The 22,432-nt window shown below is 36.0% G+C and overlaps 1 protein-coding gene across 2 annotated transcripts in view; it reads left to right on the top strand.

The window, feature by feature from the left end:
- Positions 1-22,432, top strand: part of ADCY9 (adenylate cyclase 9) — a 189,143-nt gene that overhangs the window by 93,162 nt on the left and 73,549 nt on the right. For both annotated transcript variants that reach the window (XM_044658049.1, XM_044658041.1), the window contains exon 2: positions 18,242-18,435. In XM_044658049.1, coding sequence (XP_044513984.1) covers positions 18,242-18,435 — 194 coding nt within the window. The remainder of the gene's footprint in view (positions 1-18,241; positions 18,436-22,432) is intronic.

The raw sequence follows: 22,432 nt of genomic DNA, 5'->3' as shown, positions 1-22,432 counted from the left end.
CTTTCTACTCCTATTTCATGTTACTTCCTTTCATGAATTCTCTATTCAGTCAAACTGATCTACTCTTTGTTCCTTGAAATCAGGATTATGTCTTCTGCCTCTGTGTCTTTTGTTTGGGATGTCCCTCATGCATAGAATGTAATTCCCTCTTCATCTCTGCCTTAAAGAAACCACAACTTCCTTCAAAGCATGGCTCAGGTATGACTTCAACAGAAACTTGTGGAGCTTCAAGTTATTAATGCTCTCTCCATTTTGGAATACTTTTCATTATTTAGTATATACTTTATAATAACCTATCTATACATGTTGAATTTTTCCTATAGAATGTAAGCTTCTTGAAGGCAAAGACTAGTTCATTTTTGTCTTTACACCTCTATGCTTAAGATAGAAACTTGCATAATAAAAAAAAATGTGAAGGAAGGGGGCCTAGCAGTACCAGATATTAAACTATACTATAAAGCAGCAGTCATCAAAACAATATGGTACTGGCTAAGAGATAGAGAGGAGGATCAATGGAATAGACTTGGGGTAAATGACATCAGCGAGACAGTGTACGATAAACCCAAAGAGCCCAACTTTTGGGACATGAATCCACTATTTGAAAAAAACTGCTGGGAAATTTGGAAAACAATATGGGAGAGATTAGGTCTAGATCAACATCTCACACTCTACACCAAGATAAATTCAGAATGGGTGAACGACTTGAATATAAAGAGGGAAACTATAAACATGTTAAGTGAACACAGAATAGTATACTTGTCAGATCTCTGGGAAAGGAAAGACTTTAAAACCAAGCAAGAGTTAGAGAAAATTACAAAATGTAAATTAAATGGTTTTGATTATATTAAACTAAAAAGTTTTTGTACAAACAAAAACAATGTAGTCAAAATCAGAAGGGAAACAACAAATTGGGAAAAATCTTTATAACGAAAAACTCTGACAGGGGTCTAATCACTCAAATATACAAGGAGTTAAAGCAATTGTATAAAAAATCAAGCCATTCCCCAATTGATAAATGGGCAAGAGACATGAATAGGCAATTTACAGGTAAAGAAATCAAAAGTATCAATAAGCACATGAGAAAGTGTTCCAAATCTCTAATAATTAGAGAAATGCAAATCAAAACAACTCTGAGGTACCACCTCACACCTAGCAGATTGGCTAAAATGAAAGAAGGGGAGAGTAATGAATGTTGGAGGGGATGTGGCAAAATTGGGACATTAATGCATTGCTGGTGGAGTTGTGAACTGATCCAGCCATTCTGGCTGGCAATTTGGAATCATGCTCAAAGGGCTATAAAAGACTGCCTGCCCTTTGAACCAGCCATACCACTGCTGTGTTTGTACCCCAAAGAGATCATAGATAAACAGACTTGTACGAAAATATTTATAGCTGCGCTTTTTGTGGTGGCAACAAATTGGAAAAGGAGGGGATGTCCTTTAATTGGGGAATGGCTGAACAAACTGTGGTATATGCGGGTGATGGAATACTATTGTGCTAAAAGGAATAATAAACTGTAGGAGTTCCAGGCGAACTGGAGAGACCTCTGGGAACAGATGCAGAGCGAAAGGAGCAGAGCCAGAAGAACATTGTACACAGAGACTGATATACTGTGGTAAAATTGAATGTAATGGACCTCTGTACCAGCAGCAATACAGTGACCCAGGACAGCTCTGAGGGATTTATGGTAAAGATGCTACCCACATTCAGAGGAAGGACTGCAGGAGAGGAAACATATAAGAAAAAGAACTGCTTGAATGCATGGGTCGGGGAGGACATGATTGAGGGTGTGGACTCGAAACTACCACACCAATGCAACTACCAACAATTTGGAAATTGGTCGTGATCAAGGACACAAGACAAAACTAGTGGAAATGTGCATCGGCCATGGGTGGGGGGAGTGCGGGGGGCGAAGGGGAAAGGAGGAGCATGAATCATGTAACCATGTTAAAAATTAATATTATTAAATGTTTGGGGAAAAAAAATAGATTCCCTCCCTTTCCATACATTCCTAATCACTTAAAAAAAAGTAAAAAAAAAAAACCAGAGTAAAATCCTTATAACAAGTATCATAATCAATAAAAATATTCACTATATCCAAAAAAAAAGATAGAAACTTGCATAGAATAGCCACTTAATGAATGCTTGTTGAGTTGAATTGAGTTGTTGAATTCCATACCACACAAGCCACTAACCATATCCCTTTTCATACATTTTAGTAATTTTTTTTATGTCAAACCAATCTGTAGTTCAATCTCTTCCCTCTGTAATCTCTGTAACTTTAGTCTGTGTATTAGTTGAAACCATCTGAAAGAACAGTCTCACGCTAAATTTCTCTTTTACAGGTTAATATTGTCTTCCTTCAATTTCCTAGTCGCCTAAGCCCAGGAAGAATACTTTTTCTACCTTTGATTTCCTCTGTCACATTACCCTTGAAATTTCTTGACTTTATTTAGTATTCTTCCAATGAAACAAGAATTATTCATTTAATGCAATTTTGGAGTTAGACACTCCTGAACAGTGGCATATTTTATATCAATGTGGTCTTAAATGTGCTTTTGGAGATTCTCTTTAGTCAGTATCTAACTCTAGCATCACAGAAATAGCTGACTGGCCTTCTGCTAGTAAAGTACTAGGACTTCTTTGTTAGCAGTTAATCATAAGATCAACACAGGACTATATATTCAATTAAGTAAAATAGGGAATGGGAGCTGGAGCTTTACTCCAGTGCTAGTACACCAGGGGTCATGGTATGTTCCTTTCAGGACCCAGTCTCACAGTCTTCCACCACATAGACAGAATACTGCCCAACCCAGGGTCACTTTTGCATGTCACTTGTCTCATTGACCTGCTTCTTCCCCACATCCTGAAATAGACGGATACAGGCTTTCCTCTGACATAATTGCCTGTTTTCCATGCTGCTCTCCTACCCCATTTTGCAGCCCCCCCCCTTCAACTATTTTTGACTCAGGTAAAATCATTCTTAATTTTGCTCTGGTAGGAAGTTATTGGAAAAACTCTTCTCCTTTCTATTCTCTTCCCCCAACTAAACTATCCCCCATTTACAGATACTTGAAATGGTATAATCTAATCCTTTTATATCTCTTCCAAGGAGATTTTTATAAGTCATTTGTACATTAGTTTAAATAAGTTTATAAATCCTTTCCTAGAAGCAGGTTTTTATAAGGAAAAGAGGCCACAAAAAAGGCAAATTGGAGACTACTAAAAGCTGATTTTATCTACTGCAAAGTTTTGCTCAGGGAAGTCTTACATTAACAAACTTAAGTTGGATAGGGTTAATGCTTGAATTCAATAAATGTATTCTGTTAAAATTTGCAGTGTTGGAGCTCTCTGTTAATAAGCATCTTTTGCTTCTTTTACCTAAATACAATTGTTTCTGTGGCTACATAGTCTAATGAATACTAAATTTTGTCAGAACTTCTAATTTGTTTCAAGTTCCAGTTCCAATATTTACTATCTCTGTGACCAAGGACAAAATCTTTGAACCCCCAATTTCCTCCTCTGTGCTATGAAAAGAACAGTACTTTTAAAATTCTAAAAGTGCTGTGTGATGGAAATTTCTAAGTTAGAAAGGATCTGTTAGATTAAAATTAATCTCCAAGTTCTTATTTTCCATAAAGTTTATTAATAATCACCTGAAATAGAGAAAGCATATAAATATAGATTTAAAGTCTCTTTCCTACTCCAAGTCTGACCACATGTAGCTCATCCTGCAGGATTCTCGGTCCATCTCACCTGCTGCACTCAGGGAAGTAGAGACAGGTGGGGTCTACCCACACCCTTTTATTTATGTTCATCGATGCAGCCCTAGCATGCAAAAAATGGAATGAACCTGGTCAGCAATCCAGGAGGGAGAGGGGATGAAACTCCCTCTACACAGATCCCAGAAGCAATATGATCTAACAAATTCTTTTTTTTTTTTTTTTTAAAGGCAGAAAGAGCAGTAAGGGCTAGGCAGTGGAGGTTAAGAGACTTGCCCAGGGTCACACAGCTAGGAAGTGTCTGAGGTTAGATTTGAACCCACCACCTCCTGTCTCTGGGCCTGACTCTCAATCCACTGAGCTACCCAGCTGCCCCCATGATCTAACAGATTCTTAAGCAAGAATTCTCTCTTGAATGTCCATGGCAACAGGTTGGAGACTTCCAGTGAGGGGGATTCTGTGCCTTCTCATCCAGTGTCCTATTTTTAGATGAATTCTTTCTTCTTTTCCTTACTTTTTAATTTGCATATAGAGTTTTTGAGGGTGGTTTGAGCAATTTTTTATCTAACTGACTTTAGCTTTATAATTTCTTCCTTTATAGGTGTAAACAGTGGGCTTCACATGGAGTAATATTTTCATATTCACCAGCCATATACCTAATTACTCTCTTTTTTCTTATCTGTTTTGTCTTTCCAAATTTTCATGATCACATCTATAAGAAATAAAGACAGGAATATTTTCTTTTCACTACTTGACTTCTTTTCCCAATAGAATGGGCTTAGACTTTTGCCCATAAAACAATCCCTATATGTCTTTATTCAGACTTTTAGTGGTATCATTGAAACCTTGGCATATTCTTTGAATTTTCTTTTCCTTCATCTAATTAGTAGTCAAGTCTTATTGATTCTATATCAATCATATACATCTCTCACCATAATTCCCTTTTTACCGTCGCCTCCAACCTAATCCAGGTATTGTTGCATTATCTTTACCCTTCTTATAGCGATTGCTATCTGCCTGAAATACACTTAATTTTTTTTTTCATTTTTCAATATATCCTTTAACATCCATTTGTTTATTTATTTATTTGTTTGATTTAGTTCCAGGGGGCAACTGGGTGGCTCAATGGACTGATAGCCAGGACTGAAGAAGGGAGGTCATAGGTTCAAATCTGGCCCCAGACACTTCCCAGCTGTGTGACCCTGGGCAAGTCACTTAATCCCCATTGCCTAGCCCTTACCACTCTTCTGCTTTGGAATCAATACACAGTATTGATTCTAAGTGGTAGGTAAGGGTTTGTTTTTTTAAATTTAGTTTCAAATTCTCTTCCTCCAATTCCTTTCCCTATCTTTTGAAAAGGCAAGCAAGATATCAATTATACATGTGAAATCATGCAAAACACATTTATCTGAAATACTATATTGCCCCTCCTACCAGTTTCTCTTTCCATTCAATTTCATTTAATAAGCATTTATCAGATACTTACTATGTACCAGGTATTGTGCACATCATTCATATAGCTTCCAGATTAGTCTTTCATTTCTCTTAAAACTTGTATGGCTCTTCACTACTTATTGGAAGAAAAGTTAAATTGCTTAGTCTTGTCATTTAAGCTTAGGCTGTAGCTCTCTACCACATCTTTACATAATTTTTAACTTATAGAAGAATATTTTCTCTTATCAATCCAGTGCTGATGCCAAACTCAATTTTTTATTTTCTCCAAGCATGTCTTGTACTTTTCTAACTGTGCCTTTGCTCATGCTATTCCCTATTGCAAGAATGCTCCATCAACCCTATGCCTCTCACTGGTGACTTCTTGTCCATTCTTCAGGTCTCTTTATAAAACTTTTCCTAATCTCCTAATCTAGAAAATGTTTTCCTCAGCATCATATTTTTCTTCTGTGCTTCGCTATATTATCATTGGTATTATATTAAGCTATGTTCCTCTCTTACTTCCCTTACAAGATTGTAAATGTCTTAAAGGGAGTGTGCTTTGTCTCATTTATCTTTGTATCTCTCCCATGCCTAGCAGGGTACTCTTTAAGAAGTAGGCACTTGATAAATGTTTTTGAATGAATAAACAAATTAATAAATCTTATTTAATGTCCTGGCATCCACCATATTTTAGGAAATGGTATCAGAAACAGCCTTTTGATTTTTGTGCATATAATTTTCTTTTTTAATTTCTTGTTAATTGTATTTATTAGGATATTTAAATCATATATCTGTATAGTTGACCAAAATCTACACATTTTTCTTCTAGTTTAACTTATTCTATTCACCTAAGCCTGACTCTCTACACCTGAAATATCCAGGACATAGCTGAAGGTTATTTCAGTTGCTATTTCCTAGGCCTGAAAAATTGATGGAATTGATTGTTAAGAAAAACTATTAGTGCATATAGTCAAAGTTTATATAGGGGCCGTTTATAACTATGTTCTTAGTTTATTTTCTGTGAACTTTCTTAATACTGGAAATATGTATAATCATAGGCATATTGGCCCAAACATCAATTATTTATGATTAATCTCCTTAAATATTAGTTTTAGCATTATATTTCCCTTGCAGACTATACAGTTTATAATCTGAAGGCCTCTTTTTAAAAAACCCTTGCCTTCTGTTTTAGAATCAATACTGTATATTGGTTCTAAGGCAGAAGAAGATGGTAATGGCTAGGTAATGGCAGTCAATTGACTTACCCATGGTCACACAATGAGGAAGTATCTAAGGCTAGATTTGAGCCCAAGACCTCCTATCTCTGGACCTGACTCTCAATCTATTGAGCCACCTAGCTGCCCTGAATCTAAAGACCTCTTGATACTGTCTTTAAGTTCGTCTCTTTACATTTGCTCCTCATATTTAAATAGCCTCATATTGGTTCATTAATCCTGTTGTTTTCTTTATGTTTAGTTCTCTAATTGCCAGGTCTCTTTCTCTTACTTCTTTTCCCTCATAATTATTCTCTTCATCCTTAGTTCCTTCTCTTTGGTCATTTTTGTCATTTTTGCTGTCTTAAATTTCTTCTTGTATTGTATTTTTCTTCAAGTTTATTGTAGATCTTTTGTGTATTAATTTTACGATTTGATTTTTATGCACTTATCTACCTTTCTGTCCTGTGCATCTCTAACTTCCTTCTCCTTGCTTTCTGAACTCTTCCATGTTGAATTTATCATTTCCTTTAAATTTGCTTACCTTCCTTCACTTTTTAGACCCGTTCACACTCTCCTAATTCTACTATTCATTTTGCTTTCTAGGCCACTTTTTATTTTTCTTTACATACCTCATTCTTATACTTAGCCTTTTCCTTGCTTCTTTCATATTTCGTTTCCTTCCCTTCTTCCATACGTCTTTCTCCTCCTTCATCTTATATTTCTTCATTTCAACAAACATTGAGAAACCACAGCATTCTAGGGAACATACCAGGTCCTGGGGATATAAAGACAAAAAATGAAAATAGCCTTGCTCTCAAGAAATTTGTGTTCTACTGAGGAATAGTAACTTACCTTTATATAGTGCTTTTACAAAGCATTTTACATACATTATATCCTCAAAATAAGTCTCTGAGGTAGGCAAGCACTACCATTTTTATTCCCATTTTGCAAATAAAGAAATAGGCTCTGAAAGTATAAGTTTCTTTGTCATTGGTCGTATAACAACAGAGGCAAAATCTGAACCCAGTTTTTTTCTGACTCCAAGCTTTCCAATAAAGCACACTGCCTCTGTTCCTCCTAATCTTTGATCTGATTTATACATCTTATCATATTCATTTTAAGTAATATATTTTCTTAGTTCTTTACTTCAAATGTAATTGGATATTCTCTTGTATAAGCTGAAATTAATTGTTAGCATAGGGTTATTAATCCAAAATTGATAGTCTTTGTATTCATTCTTGATCTTTTCATAGTCTCTTCTCATTTAAAATCTACATATTATAATCTCCTTTGATAATCATGTTTCTTCTTCATAATCTTTTTTTTTATTTATACTGTTTTCTGAAATTTACTATGAAAATATTCTTTGTCACTTCTGTATCTTTTTATCAAAATATAGCCCTGAATGCATGAAATTCTCTTCTCTTATAGGTTTGTTTCAATAATTATTGCCTTTGAGTTCACTGCCATCCTTCAACTCTCTTACCTAACTTTTCTGTAAGTATTATTTGAATCCCTTCCTTGGTGCTTATTCTTTGAATTAGTCTTAAATATAAATAGACTTTTTATAAACCCTTTCCTTTCTTTTTCACTTTTCCTCAAATGCAAATGTAATTGGGACGTTTTATATATCTCATCTCCAATTAGTATAACTTACTGGATGCCCTACTTCATGAAATCTTATTTTAGGTGAGAATGCCACTTGGACTGAATAACAGAATCAGTCAACTAATCGATTGTATAAAATAGGCGGAAACAGTTCCTAGACATCTCTATTTAATCAATTAGCCCAATACATTTTGGTTTCAAACAAGTTTCAAGCCACTGGATGAAAAAAAAAAAAGATGAACTACAATGGGATTGATTAAAAAAATAAGAGAAAGGTTTTGAGTAGGAAAACAGTCGAACTTTCGGAGTGTTATAAGAAATCAGACCCTTACATTTGGTACCAAAGGGCAACTATGAGAAGGGGGGAGTAAGTCCAGAGATAACTTGCAAACCTTACCCTCATTGACCATGTCTTTTGAGAGAATGGATGAGTAACAAAGAATACACCCAGGTAGAAGCTGAGAGAAGAAAGATTATACCTATTGAGGAAAAGTTGCTTCTAGGAGTGTGTCCTTTCTGGGGCTGAGAGAAACACAAGCTTAAGATTCTAGAAGCATCTAGGACAGATCTATAGCTCTGGGAAACTTCATCGGTATTCCTGGAAGAAAAGGGCCTTCATCCAGCCAGATGTTGACTTTATTTAGTCACATGTGTTCTCTAAGTGAGCCCACTTTCCCCTGGACTTTGTATACCCTTGTAAGAAAACATATCCCCGAATTTTGTGGAGATGTTTTGTACCAACTCTTATTATTATGTAGAACTTAAGTAAATACTTATTTCTAAAAACTAATTAAATCTGGCTGGCAGGTAATCATTGAAAACACATAGAATAGGATTATGCAGACCAGTATTAGAAAATCACCTCTAATCACTGAGGATTGTTACCCCAGAACCTGAAGGGAGAAGTAGTCAGGCATTTTCTGGGAACCTAACTTGTTAGACTACTAGGGGATAAAGAAGTAGTAGGGACCTAGAGCAGGGGGAGAAGGTACTGCATACATTTTCCATTTTCTAATTTTCTTAATTCTAAATTTCTTAATTCCTAAATTTTTCCTGCTTGGTTTTTTAGTGTTCCAGATGCCTAAAAAAATAATTTCAGGGGTCTAGTTATGTCTATTTTAGAATGATCTTTCCTTCTTCTGACTCTGCATAATGTTTTATATCTTTTACCACATTCCATTTTTGTTTATAGTTGCTGTGCGTTATTCTATATTAATTTATGTCATATTACTTACTAGATTGTGAATTCCTTGAAATCAGGATCCATTTCTCAATTTTCTTGATAGTACCCTAAATACTTAGCACTATGCTTTATGAATATTAGGTGATTAATAAATAATTGTTCTTGAAAGAATGAATGGTAAAGTATTTTCATTTTCAAGACTTTTGTTATTTTCCTTAACTCACTTTACACATGTGATATTATCCTAATAATAGAACTTTCTTATTTAAAATGTTAGTGCACATAGCTTAACAATGAATTTTGTATCTTGGTAATTCATAGAGTTTGGTTCAGTGAGCATTAGTCATTTGGTTTCTATCAAGGCTTTGAGCTGTTGTAAACAGCTTACTTTGTGAAAGTAAAGTAAATCAGTATACAGAGTAAAGCAAGCAGAACTAGGAAAATTATATATAATGTCTACAACATTGTAAATGGAAAGAACAATAAAGGTAAATCAAGAGCAATAATGGTAATTTATAATAACCAAATTTGACTCTGGAAGAGTTAAAAAAAACAAAACACCACATGCAGGCACACATCTTCCTCAATCCATGTAGAATTATATGTGTAATCAGAAGCAATTGAGATATTGGTTGATTTTGCTACACTGCTTTTTTGACTCTTTCTTTGAAAATTCTTATTAGAAGGATTGGCTGGATAGGTAGGAGAAGGGCGAGGGATATATTTGGAAATCAAAGTAATATAAAAACAAGAGTTATCAATATGAATGAGATTTTTTAAAAAATGAATCAGTATTATGAAGGCATTCAAATACTTTTCTATAAAGAATAGAATTATTTTAGTATTTCTGTCAAGATATGTAAGCCATTACTATAAAGCTTTTCCTTTATTAATATGTTACAAATTCATTATGGAACACTAAGCAACTACTGTGTTCAAGGGAAGAGATATAAAGCTGAATATGCGAAATTTTCTGGACACCGAGAAAAACAAAAATATAGTTAATTCCTATTAGCTATTCCCTATTATGGTTCAACCATGAAGATCAGCCCACAGTAAAAGGAAATAGAGACTTCTGCTCACCAGGAAAAGGCTCATAATAGTTTTTTAGACATGTGCTCTATGGGCCTTTTCCTTCCTTTCCTCCTTTGTTTCTTATTCTTCCACCATCCAACCTCCTATTTGATTCCATGTGTTTCTTTAGATCATTTTTCTTCTTTGTGTTAATTTTGAAGAACAACTCTGCTGTTCAAAATACTATTTTTTGTCTCTAACCTTGAATATACTCCCTTTTCATTGCCATTTCTTGATTCCATGGTTTCTTTTATGTCTTAGCTAAAGGGTTGTCTCCTAGGAAAAACATTTCCTGATCTTCTCAGTTGTTCGTGTTCTATTCTCTCCCTCTTGAAATTACTTTGTATTTATTTACCTGTGTCCTCATATTTCCCCAATAGAATATAAGGACCTTTAAAGCAGGGGAGTTTTGAGGATTTGCCTTATATCTCTTGTACCTTGCATGGTGCCTTGCACATAATTGATTTGATACGTGTGTTTTTAAAATTGAATTGAATATCTAATAATTGGAACCATGCTGAACAAATGATAGCATATTTGTATAATATAATTTTAGGGTGCCACAAAAAGATGAATATGGATAGAAGGAAATATGTGAAAACCTATATTATTCAAAACAATATCAGTAGAACCAACACTTTATATACATTGACTATAAATGTTATCAAGTCACCATTGCCTCATGGTTTACTAGAATGTGTTCAGGTTAACTATATAAATGATGGAAGTAGTAGAGTGAAAAGAACATTAAATTTGGATTCGTAGGATATACATTTGAATCCTGGTTCTGCTACACACTGTTTGCCCATATGCTTTTAGCAATAAAATCATGAATGCCTCTGGTCCTCTTTTTTCTTATCTATGCAATGAGGGAGTTAGACTAGATCACCTCCTAAGGTCCCTTCCAGCACTAAATCTATGATCCATGAACTCTCCTCCCCTCTCTATTGTATTAATCACCAGTCATCTTACAACATCAAAAAGACAGTCATGTTTACCTTTTTATATTTCTCTTGACTCCAGTGCTTCCTTCAAGGTTTCTATGTATCTCCTAACTTTTCATCAGCCATTCAAGGAAATCTTCTATTTCATTAAAGATCCATTTCTCCCCCTTAAGATTATAAACACTTTTGCCAGTTAAGTTATTCTTTGCTATAAGTATTCTTAAATATAATATTCCAAGTTCTTTTAAAAAAATAATTGTGACTTCTAAATCTTTTGTGATCTATATAATTATCTTCTATTTTGTTCTTTCCAATTTTTCAGAGAATTTGTTGGTCAGGGAAGATTTTGTACCTTGCCAAGCTGTACATCTCTTTCCAATCCTTTCTCTCATAGCTCTCATTTCTTTTCAATTTTTTCTCAAATATTGTTGTTTCATTCAGAAAAATATTTACTTTAAAAAAATCTTCCATAAATTACCTTGGTAAGGTCAAGACAGTACCTGCATGGAAGCAAGGTACAAAAGTCTAGAAAGTCAGGAGCAGAGCCAAAGAGAGAAGAACAAGTTAGATTGCCATTCAGAACTAAAAAACCATTATACTGATCCTAAATTTCCCATAAAATTAAAGACCTCATTTTTAATACTAGAATTCTATCAGCAGTGTTGTATGGCATGAAGAATGCTATATACCTGCTTCCAAAGAATTAAAAATTACTTAGAAAGTAATGAAGGTACATGATGAATATCAGCAGGCGGCATATATAACCAATGAAGAGAGCTCCAAAGAGGAATACGAGTAAACAATTTTATTAAAGATTTGTGAAAAGAATATTGGCTATTTAAGTGGCAAGAATTTAGAATGACATGTAGACAGCCAGAGTGTTCTAATGAGACCCTGTGATGTCAAGAGAAAGGATGAAAGTTTCATCATGGTGGATGGAGATATGTGGGAACAGAGAATGCCTGCCCACTTGGGGTAGGGCAGAGTAACCCACAATGAGCATAGGCAAGGAAAAGGAAAACAGCTGGGCAGGCTATGACTATAAGCACCCTGAACACCTATGTTCTTCTTGGAAAGAATATATATCATATATCCCATTTGAGCAACTTGTGTAACCCTTGGGGTATGAACAAACCATAGGTCTAATGAAGTTACTTTTTTTTTTTTTTAAAGACAAATGGGGCTAAGTGACTTAGCCACAGTCACACATCTAGAATGTATCTGGGGTCATATTTGAACCAAGGATCCTGGCTCCAGACTGGTGCTCTATCTACTGTGCCACCTAGCTATCCCTAGTAGAGTTACTTTCAAAAGCCCATTCCTAAATTTTGGACTTTAGGGTCTATTCATCTCTTGTTACTCATTTAATGGTTAATCATTTACAGTGGTTTCTCAGTGCAAATCTTTTAAAATTACACATTTTGCATTTCACACCAGGAAGCTAAGCTCAGCCAATAGAATTAAACTCTATGATCAAAGTGTAAGACTTCATTCAGCTAATCAAATTGAAATGTAAATAGGACAAATAATTAGCTTATCACTTTTTCTGTGTTATAAATGGATTAGAGACCTCAGTTTGGCTCCTGTGACATTTTCATTACAGTAAGCACGTTATAAATTAATTCCTCAGTAAAGAGAAATTCAAGGTCTTTAGAGAGATTCAAATTAGAAATATCAGCCCAATTATTTGTGAAGTGATTGATTTTGTGACTCCTCATACTAATAGCTCATGTGTATAATATTCTTTGCAATTTACACAGTACTCTCTTTACAACGGTACGTATATTATTACCCTCATTTTATAAATGAAAATGCCTCTCTGGCGTGAGGTCCCCAGAATAAATGCCTCAGGTTCAAGGTTTTCATTAAGTTCATATTCACTTCAAATGATAGTTCATAAGCCTCCCCTCCCCCCCATCGACATGTATACCTTTCTCTAATTAACTAAAAAGGCATAGTTCAAGGTAAGGTTTAAAATTAATTAAAATAGTATTGTTAGAAGATTATAACAAAATGCTGCCCCCCACCCCCCCACCCCAAACACAAGGCACACTTCCACAAATATGCATAGCATCAGTGTAGAAAGAATAGGTTGGGATCCCAAATAAGGGGACAGGAGGTGTATGGAAGGCAATTCCCACCTCTGAGGCTGAATGATGGCTCCCTTTCCTCCTAGGTCCAAACCTCTCCAGGCACAGTATCTTTGGTGAGGATGCTCCTTACTTGAGGCGGTATGTCTCTCTCCTGTCTTTTTCAAAGTGGGCATGAAATATGATGACTAAAATTGACCTGATAAAGTCAGCCAGACCCCACCAACCCAGAAAAAGCTTCTAGAACCTCCCTAGGCTAAGATTAGGTCTGTCCTATTGACTATCATAATCACTATCATTGACATAGTACTTTAAGGTTATCAAAGCATATCTTACTTTATCCTCATTATAACAGCCTAAAGAGGTGCTATCATTATCTCCATTCTGCAGACAAGGAAAGTAATATTGAGAAGGATTAAGTGACTTGTCCAGGTCACAGGGCTAGTAAGCATCTAAGACATTATTTGAACTTGGGTCTTTGTGACTCCAGGTCCATTTCTCCATCCACTGTGTAATCTGGTTGCTAGAGATCAAAGCCTTGGTTATAGATAAGGACCTGACCTTAATCTGTCTTATATACCCCAGAAATCATCTCCTGCTTAGCTGTAAATCAGTCTGAATCAGGACCCACCTAATCTACTTCTTGGCTTTATTAGGTTTATCTATAGAAAGCCTAATTGCTTTAGTGGTATATTTTGGCCAGATAACCTGGTGGATAGAGCCCTGGATCTAGAGGCAGGAAGATCTGAATTCAATTTCAGGCTCAGATACTTACTAGCTATATGACCCTGAGCAAATCACTTGTCTATTTGCCTCACTTTCCTCATCTATGAAATGGGGATCTATATAATAGCACCAACCTCTCAGGGTTGTTTTAAAGATCAAATAAGATAATAATTGTAAAGATAAATAAGATAACAAGTGTTTGGCACATAGTAAATGTATGTATGTATGTATGTAAATGTTATGTAATGTATGCTATGTAAATGTTAGCTATTAATTTTTATTATTTAAAAGAATTCAGCCTCCTTTTAAGGATACAGCTAGTAAGGGGCAAAGAGTTCAAGCCCAGGGGTCCCAATTAAAAAGCCTGCACTTTTTCTGCTATCACCATTCTTCTTCATGTATATAGGGAACAAGAAAAAAAATTCCTTATTACCAACCAGATTAAATCGATGATAACATATCACCTTCCTGTTGCTGTTGTTTTGGGGAGGAGGTAAATATGACAGGAGAAAGTTTATCAAAATCTTAAAGAGCAGCCAACATCTTTGGGGCATATTTGTGATGGCATATGTGGAAGCTTGTGTTCCTTCTCTGCCTTTTTGTTGCCCTTGTGAAGGTAATGCTGCTCTTTTAAATTAAAAGTCTGTTGAAAAGAATTGTATGCTTACCATTTGTAGGGGGAAAACTTATACTTAGGCCTAGTTGATGAGCCTTTTTTTTTTTTTTTTTTTTTTTTGTGTGTGTGTGTGTCAGTCCTCAGGCAACAGCCTACTTTACTTTCTCTTTAGGTTAATGAGACCATGTTTAAACCCCTTGAGAGAAAAGTTTATTTTAAAACAAATACTTACTATGGAGAGAGAACTTTTTTGGTGCTCACAAAGTAGAGTGCAGGAGCTACAGGATGACTTCTTTCTCTCCATGAGTAAAGAGGTTCTGGGCTTGATAACTCTACTTATATATTTCTGGGATTTTATAGACTCATCTGGAGCTGAGGCTCAGAATTGGGAAAGGCTAGAAAACACACTGTAATGGTTACTTTTTTGTAGTCAGCCCTAGGCAAAATGGAAACTTTCTGCCTCCTATGCCAATCTGCCTACCCCCCCACCCCCCAATCCCCAAAACCCAAAGTCCAACTTACTTTAACTGGCAGCTAGAGAAATTGCTGATATTCATAGGGGTAAGATTTCCAGGCCCCACCATGGTGATTTTATACCACTTTTCAAATTCCATGGTATCTATATGTAGCACTGGCCTTATCTCTTTCTGGCTCCTCTAAAAGTTCCTCATTCTAAATTCTTATAATTTGATAAGCATAGTCCTTGAAATGTAGCAGCGTAAGATGTAAGGGAACTTTTGGGTCATCTAGTTCAACCCTTCATTTTACAAATGAAGAAACAAGGAACTTTCAGAGAAGGAAGTAGCTTGCCAGAAGTCACAGCTGGTTAATGAAGAGCCTAAACCTAACTCTTTTCTTCAGTCCTCTTTAATGCTCTACCACAATGCCTTGTAGAACAAGTTCTTGTGTCCAGCCAAGAGGGACTTTTGTCTCAGCTAAACAATTCTTTAGAGATTATCCAGGCATGAACTCTTAACACCTTAGTGAACCCTGCAAGGAATAGAAAATAAGACTTTTCTGTCTTTCATCCATGGGTTGTTTTTTTTTTTTTTGAGTTCTCCCAAACTAAAAAGAAGAAATTGGTGTTGGAAATTATATGAACAGAGAAGAAGAAGAACTCATTCCTTGAACTTATGTAATAGTTTACTGTTAGAAAGTATTTAGAAATATTTTATTTCATTTCATTTGTTTTAAAAAGGTAGAGTTGGAAGGTGATCATCTAATGGAACCTTTTTTTAAACAAACGAGAAGTTAGATGACTAGTGAAGGTCAAATGATTTGCCCAAGTTCACAGAAGTAGTAAATAGCAGGGCCAGAATTCAAACCAAAAACAAATCTTCCCACTTTAAGTCATAGTGCTCTCTCAACTATATAGATCAGTGGGAAAATGAGATGTATGATAATCTGTTATATTAACATATCAATAAGACATTTTCCTTTTATTCATTCATTTTCATATAAAATAAATATTTTATCAGTTTGGAAATTGATTTATAAATCAAAGCATAATGCATGTGGAATTGTACATTGGCTATGAGAGGGGGGTGGGAAGAGGGGAGGAAAAGAACATGAATCATGTAACCATGGGAAAATTTTCTTAATTAATTAATAAAAGAGAAAAGAAAAGAAAGAAAGCAACCCCCCCAAAAAAGCATAATGCACATATATATTTTTATTAAGAAGAATATACAATTTTAAGAAAGTTATAGAAATTCAAGGCCCATAAGGAATAAATAGTAAAGGTTTTCACTCAGCTGGATCAACTAGCATTTTAAAATACTAACCTAAATGATTCCCAGTACTGATATTACAGTTCCCTAGGTCGTTTTTATTTTTTCTCAAGAACTTTTTTTAACTGAATTCTGAAAACACAAGTAATGATAATCACTTTAAAATACAGTCATGTTGAACACTATTAGGAAAGAAGGAATGTTCTTGAATTAAGCAATAATGCTTCTAAAAATATTGAAGGTTACTATTTTAAACTCCCTTATCTGTTTAACTGTCCTTTGATTAATTAATGAGTATATCTTAAACACCTATTTTGCATAAAGCATGTAAAAGAATTAGAGGGATCTGTTCTACCCTTGAAGAATTTATAGTTTATTTAAATTCTACTCTGAGATTTATATTACACACACACACACACACACACACACACACACACACACACACACACACATACTAGTAAACTGATATAGTTTAGTTTTATGTGGGAAAGCATCTCCCAGTCTTCTAGGTAGTAAATTTTGCTAAGAACAACAATTCATAGTTATAAAGCAGTTTCTAGTTTGCAAAGCAGTCTTCCAGCAATAGTCCTGTAAAGTAGCCATCATATATATATATATATATATTTTTATGCTCATTTTACAGATGAGAAGACAAGGCCAGAGAAGTTAAGTCACAGAACTAGAAAGTAGCAAGCTGAAATCTTCTATCGCCAAGTTCAGTGTTCTTCTATCTCAATTATAGTTAGAGATTTTCTGTTACAGAATTGCTTTCACATATACTCATTCAAGCTTCAGTAACATTGTAAGACAGAGAAGGAAAAGGAGTATGAGAGAGGTTAAATGATTTACAAGTGTCACGTGACTTGGTCAGTAGTAGAGCTGGACTTCTGACATGAATATTCTTTCCTTTGTACTGTACTGTCTCTCCAGTGCTTAAGCAATTTGTATGTTCACTGCAGCTGTTTAAGAATTCAAGTCCTATAGAATCCCTGAAACTTCCTAGTGATATAGGAATGAAATATGTAGTATATTTTAAAATAGCATCATAGATTTCTGTGAGGCCCTAAATGTCATACAGTTTGTCTATTTGAGCTAATGTATATTCTGTGAAGAAATTAAACCTACTATAGAATGAACTATAGATGAACTCTAGAATGATAAAGGAGAAAGCTTCCTGAAGTCAATGTTAAGATTCAATAGGTACTAATAAATATTGAATTAGAATTGTATGATTTTTGTTATAATATTTATTCAGAATGTAGCCATACCTTTATGGAAATTTTGTGGGCATAACCATTGCATATGTGATAATAATATTTATATTTCACTGTAAGGTCTACATAGCACTTTTAGAATTATCTTCATTTAATTCTTACTGTAATTCTGAGAGGTAGGTGTTATTATTATCCCCATTTTTACAGATGAGGAAAAGAAGGCAAAAAAATTAAGTGAACTTGCCCAGAGTCGTACAGCTTTTAAGTCCTAGGCAGCGTTTGAACTCAAGCTCTGGCATTAGCTACCAGAATTTACAGACTGAGATATATTACTTGAAGTAAGCACAAGTTATTTATGACATCAATTTTTCTTTATTACTGTGAAAGATCATATGATCTTTTGAATATTTAAATGTTTTCCTACCTGTTTCTCCTATCTAAATAAAAATGCAACCATTACACAAAAAAGACCATTATGGAAGTGAGATATTGTATTTTTTAAAGCCAAAAGTTTTTTCTTAGACTATGAGTCTGAAATTAGAATGTGTTCATGAAAAATTATGATTTAATGTAGAAGTTTTGCTTTAAATATGTTTTTAAAAGTTGAATATGGTAAATATATCATGATTAAGTATATTTGGATGGATGTTTCTATCTGTGATGATTGTAATTTTTATCTGTAGGTTTGAAGACATACCTAATATCAGGTCAAAGAGTCCTGAAAGAATCCCATTGCAGCTGTTCAGAGGTGTTACTTGCTGGCTTTGAGGCTGGGGATTGCTCAAGCTTATCTTCAGGCCCTAAATTACAGGGAACGTCATCACCAGAGAGTGTCGGTGATGTGGCGAAGACTCTTAAAACCTTTGAAAAGAATAAGGTTAGTTTTTTTTAAATTTTTTAATCTTGTTATTATAATTTTAGAATACAATTTGCAAAATAATAAACATTGTTTTGATTTATAAGAAATTCCTTAGTATATTCAGGAGAAGTAATTGTTTTTATTTTCAGCACCTTGGTTTTCTTTTTTTTTTTTTTTTTTTTTTTAAACCCTTGTACTTCGGTGTATTGTCTCATAGGTGGAAGATTGGTAAGGGTGGGCAATGGGGGTCAAGTGACCTGCCCAGGGTCACACAGCTGGGAAGTGGCTGAGGCCGGGTTTGAACCTAGGACCTCCTGTCTCTAGGCCTGACTCTCACTCCACTGAGCTACCCAGCTGCCCCCTACCTTGGTTTTCTTTTGACACAGTCTTCATGATTTTTTCTTCTTCTGTATGAAGACATTAATCATCCTTGTTAGTTCTAGTTTTCTTTGTCTTCTACAATTGCAGGGTCTTTATAGATTCCTGGTAGTAGATAATAGGTCATTCTCCCTGCAGGTAATTTGGAGAAAACATTTCTATGCATTATTTCAAAGTGACCTCTTTTCCACATTGACCCCAGAAACAAAATTCACACCAGTTTACTATTATTTTTATCACTAAGATATATCTGGCATAATTTACTATAACAATATATGTTTCATTATAGCTCATGGCTGAGGGCTTTTCTTCCCTTCTTCCCCATTCTCCTCTCCCCCAAGCGCTGGACTTCATGACTCTAGGGGCTGAACCACATAACCCATATAATGCATATACAACATATAGCATACACAACAGTGTAATGTTCTCTTTGGCTCATTAGGTTTCTACACAGAGTCAGTTCTGGAAAATCTCCATAGATAGGCTTAGAAATAGCCTGTATCTGAATCAGTTAGCATTTATTAAATACATATTGTATTCCTGGCTCTGTCCTAAACTCGGAAGATACAAAGAAAAGCAGAAACTGGCCTTACCCTTAAGGAGCTTCCAGTCTAATGAGGGAGACAGCATGCCAACAACTATGTGCAAGCAAGCAGCAGACAGAACAAATAAAGATGATCACCAGAGGGAAAGTGTTAAAGGAGAATCAGGCAAGACTTCTTATAGGAGGGAGTACTTTAGGTGCAATTTGGAAGAAGCCAGGAGGCTGAGGTAAGGAAAGAGAAAGTTCTAGGCATAGAGGACAGCTAAGGAAAACTCACAGAATCAGGAGATATAGTGCTATGAGGCTAGTATCACTATTATCATTACAGAGCACATGAGAGAGAAGAGGGGGAAATTGTATGGTGTAAGAAAGCTGGAAAGTTAGAAAAGGGCCAGGTTTTAGAGGAATTTATAAGCCAAACCAAGGACTTTCTGTTTGATCTTGTACATAATAGGGAAGTACTGGCATAGATTGCATGGGGAAGGGTTGACATAGTCAGACTTGTACTTTAGGAAAATCAATTTGACAGATAAGTGGAGGAAGGACTTGACTAGGAAGAGATTTGAAGCAGTGTGACCAAGAAGCAAACTATTACAGCAGTTTCAGCATGAGGTGATGTGCTTCACCAGGATGGTGGCAGTGTCAGAGGGAAGAAGGAGAGTGTATTACTATCCACATCCAGAGAAAGAACTGTGGGAGTAGAAACACAAAAGAAAAACATAGGATCAATCACATGGTTCAATGGGGATATAATTGAGGTTTTGGCTTTATTTATTTATTTGTTTGTTGTTTGTTTTTTTAAACCCTTAACTTCTATCTCAGAGTCAATATTGACTCCAAGGCAGAAGAGTGGTAAGGGTGGGTAATGGGGGTCAAGTGACTTGCCCAGGGTCACACAGCTGGGAAGTGCCTGAGGTCAAATTTGAACCTAGGACCTCCTGTCTCTAGGCCTGGCTTTTAATCCGCTGAGCTACCCAGCTGCTCCTGGGTTTTGGCTTTAAAAGATCACTCTATTGCAGATGTGAACAATTCAGTGAACTAAACATAAAATGCTACTCATGAGTCCTTCACACCCCCCACTCAGCACCTTCTACACCACTAGCCACCAAAATCTGGCAGTGGGGCTAATCAAGCCATCAGACTTCCAACAAGATTCAGCTCTATATTCCTCTCCACCTCCAAGAACTATGAAAATCCAAAAGATAGAAGTTTGTTCCAGCTAAGGCAACAGTGGGGCAGCACTCTGAAACACAATAGATCTCAGCCAGAGAACTGAAGAACAATGGGGATCGGGGCAGGACATATGTATAGGGCTGTTTGGCATTCCATTTAGCCTGAGGAAAACAGCCCAACATTCAGTTGGGGCTAGTTCTGTCCCCTAGAAGTCCTTTGGAACAGAGACTGAGGTTGAAGAGCCTTAAATTACACATCATGAGAGGAGGCTGAGGTGGCTTTAAAGTATAGCCCAAATAAACCACATTTTAAGTAGAAAGAGTTAGAAGATGAGCATCAGGAGAATATAAGAGGAAAAAACCTTAAAATTACAAAAGATCTTGGGAGGAGAAATACTCAATTAAAGACCTGAAATGTAAACAAGTAAACTAACAGGAAAGATATTAATAACAGAAGGAAAATATAACTTCCAGATCAGGTACATCTATGAATAAAAAATATTACAACACAAAGGAAAATAAAGCAACTCCTGATGAGGTAGAAAATTTTGTTGACTCTCAAGAGAGGATGGAACCCCACAACAAGATATCCCTCAATGGCTTAAAAGAAAAATAAGAATTATGAAGGCAGAATTTATGGTCTATTCAGCAGAAATAATTAACAAAATATAAATATTTGAATCTACAGTGTCAAGTCTCACCAACGAAACTAAAAAAGAGAATAGCTTATTGGGAATGTAAATATATGGAAATATAAGACAATCTAGAAAAAAACAATAATGTGAAAGAAAAGACAAGAAAAACCATATTGATCTTGAAATGACAACTTAAGAAATGTATCTCCCAGAAGAACACAAATCAAAAAACCCCTCAACAGCTTCCGGGTTAAGATGGCGGCAGAGTAAGAAGCAGCTCTTAACCTCTCCTGACCGAAACACACAAAACTCCTCAAGGGGACATAAAAACAAGTCCAGACGAATGGAGGAACCCCCACAACAGGGCACAGCATGGAAGGTACGTGGAATCGAGGCATTTCCATGCTATAAAGGGGTGAAACAGCCCTCACGAAATCGCGGGCTGAGCAACCACCCCACCCTCACCCCCTCCACACACAACATCTATAGCTCCGAAGCCAGCTAAAAAGAAATAGAGCAAGTTTGGGGCACCCATCGAGTCATTGGCAGCTCCGGGGCCTGTTCCTGAGAGCAGCAAGACTTAGGACACCATTAAGCCAAAAAACGCAGGCGAAATCTGAGCGCGGGAGCAGGACGCAGGGCGCAGAGCGCAGGCTGAGAGCACAGGCACTGCGGAGGCGTGGGTGGAGGCAGACACAGCCAGGAACTAAAGCCCAAGTGGGGAACCAGTGTGGACGGGTATACGACTGTGGAAGCAGCGCCCTGAGACTTGTAAAGGAACCTCTGGCAGAGGATCAAGCAAGGGGGTCCACCAGGGGGCTTGACCTTGGAAAAAACCAGAACTCAGACCTCAGGAGCCAATAGATCGCGGACAGACACTGAGCGCGAGGATAAATCTGAGAAGCTGCTGGGGCAACAATGGCTACTCAGTCTCAGGAAGTTCAGAAGAGAAAGAATAACAAGAAAAAGAAGTCTTTAACACTCGACAGCTTTTACACAGAGAAAATCCAGACAACCGAGCAAACAGAGGAGGAGAACAAACAAGCATCCGGACCCTCCCCAAATAAGGAAAACTCCTCACAAGCTATGGAAGAGTTCAAAACTGAGATTTTGAGGAAAATGGAAGAGATCTGGCAAGAAAATAACAGTTTAAAAGGTAGAATCTTGCAACTGGAAAGCGAGGCTCAGAAACCAAATGAACTGATAAGCAAATTGAACACAAGAAATGACCAGATTGAAAAGGAATACCAGAAGATTATGGCCGAAAACCAGAAGATTATGGCCGA

This window comes from Gracilinanus agilis, chromosome 1 (assembly GCF_016433145.1).
Source record: "Gracilinanus agilis isolate LMUSP501 chromosome 1, AgileGrace, whole genome shotgun sequence".
NCBI classification, from domain to species: Eukaryota; Metazoa; Chordata; class Mammalia; order Didelphimorphia; family Didelphidae; genus Gracilinanus; species Gracilinanus agilis.
Note: the sequence above shows the minus strand (reverse complement) of the source record. Positions and strands in the feature narration are given on the sequence as shown.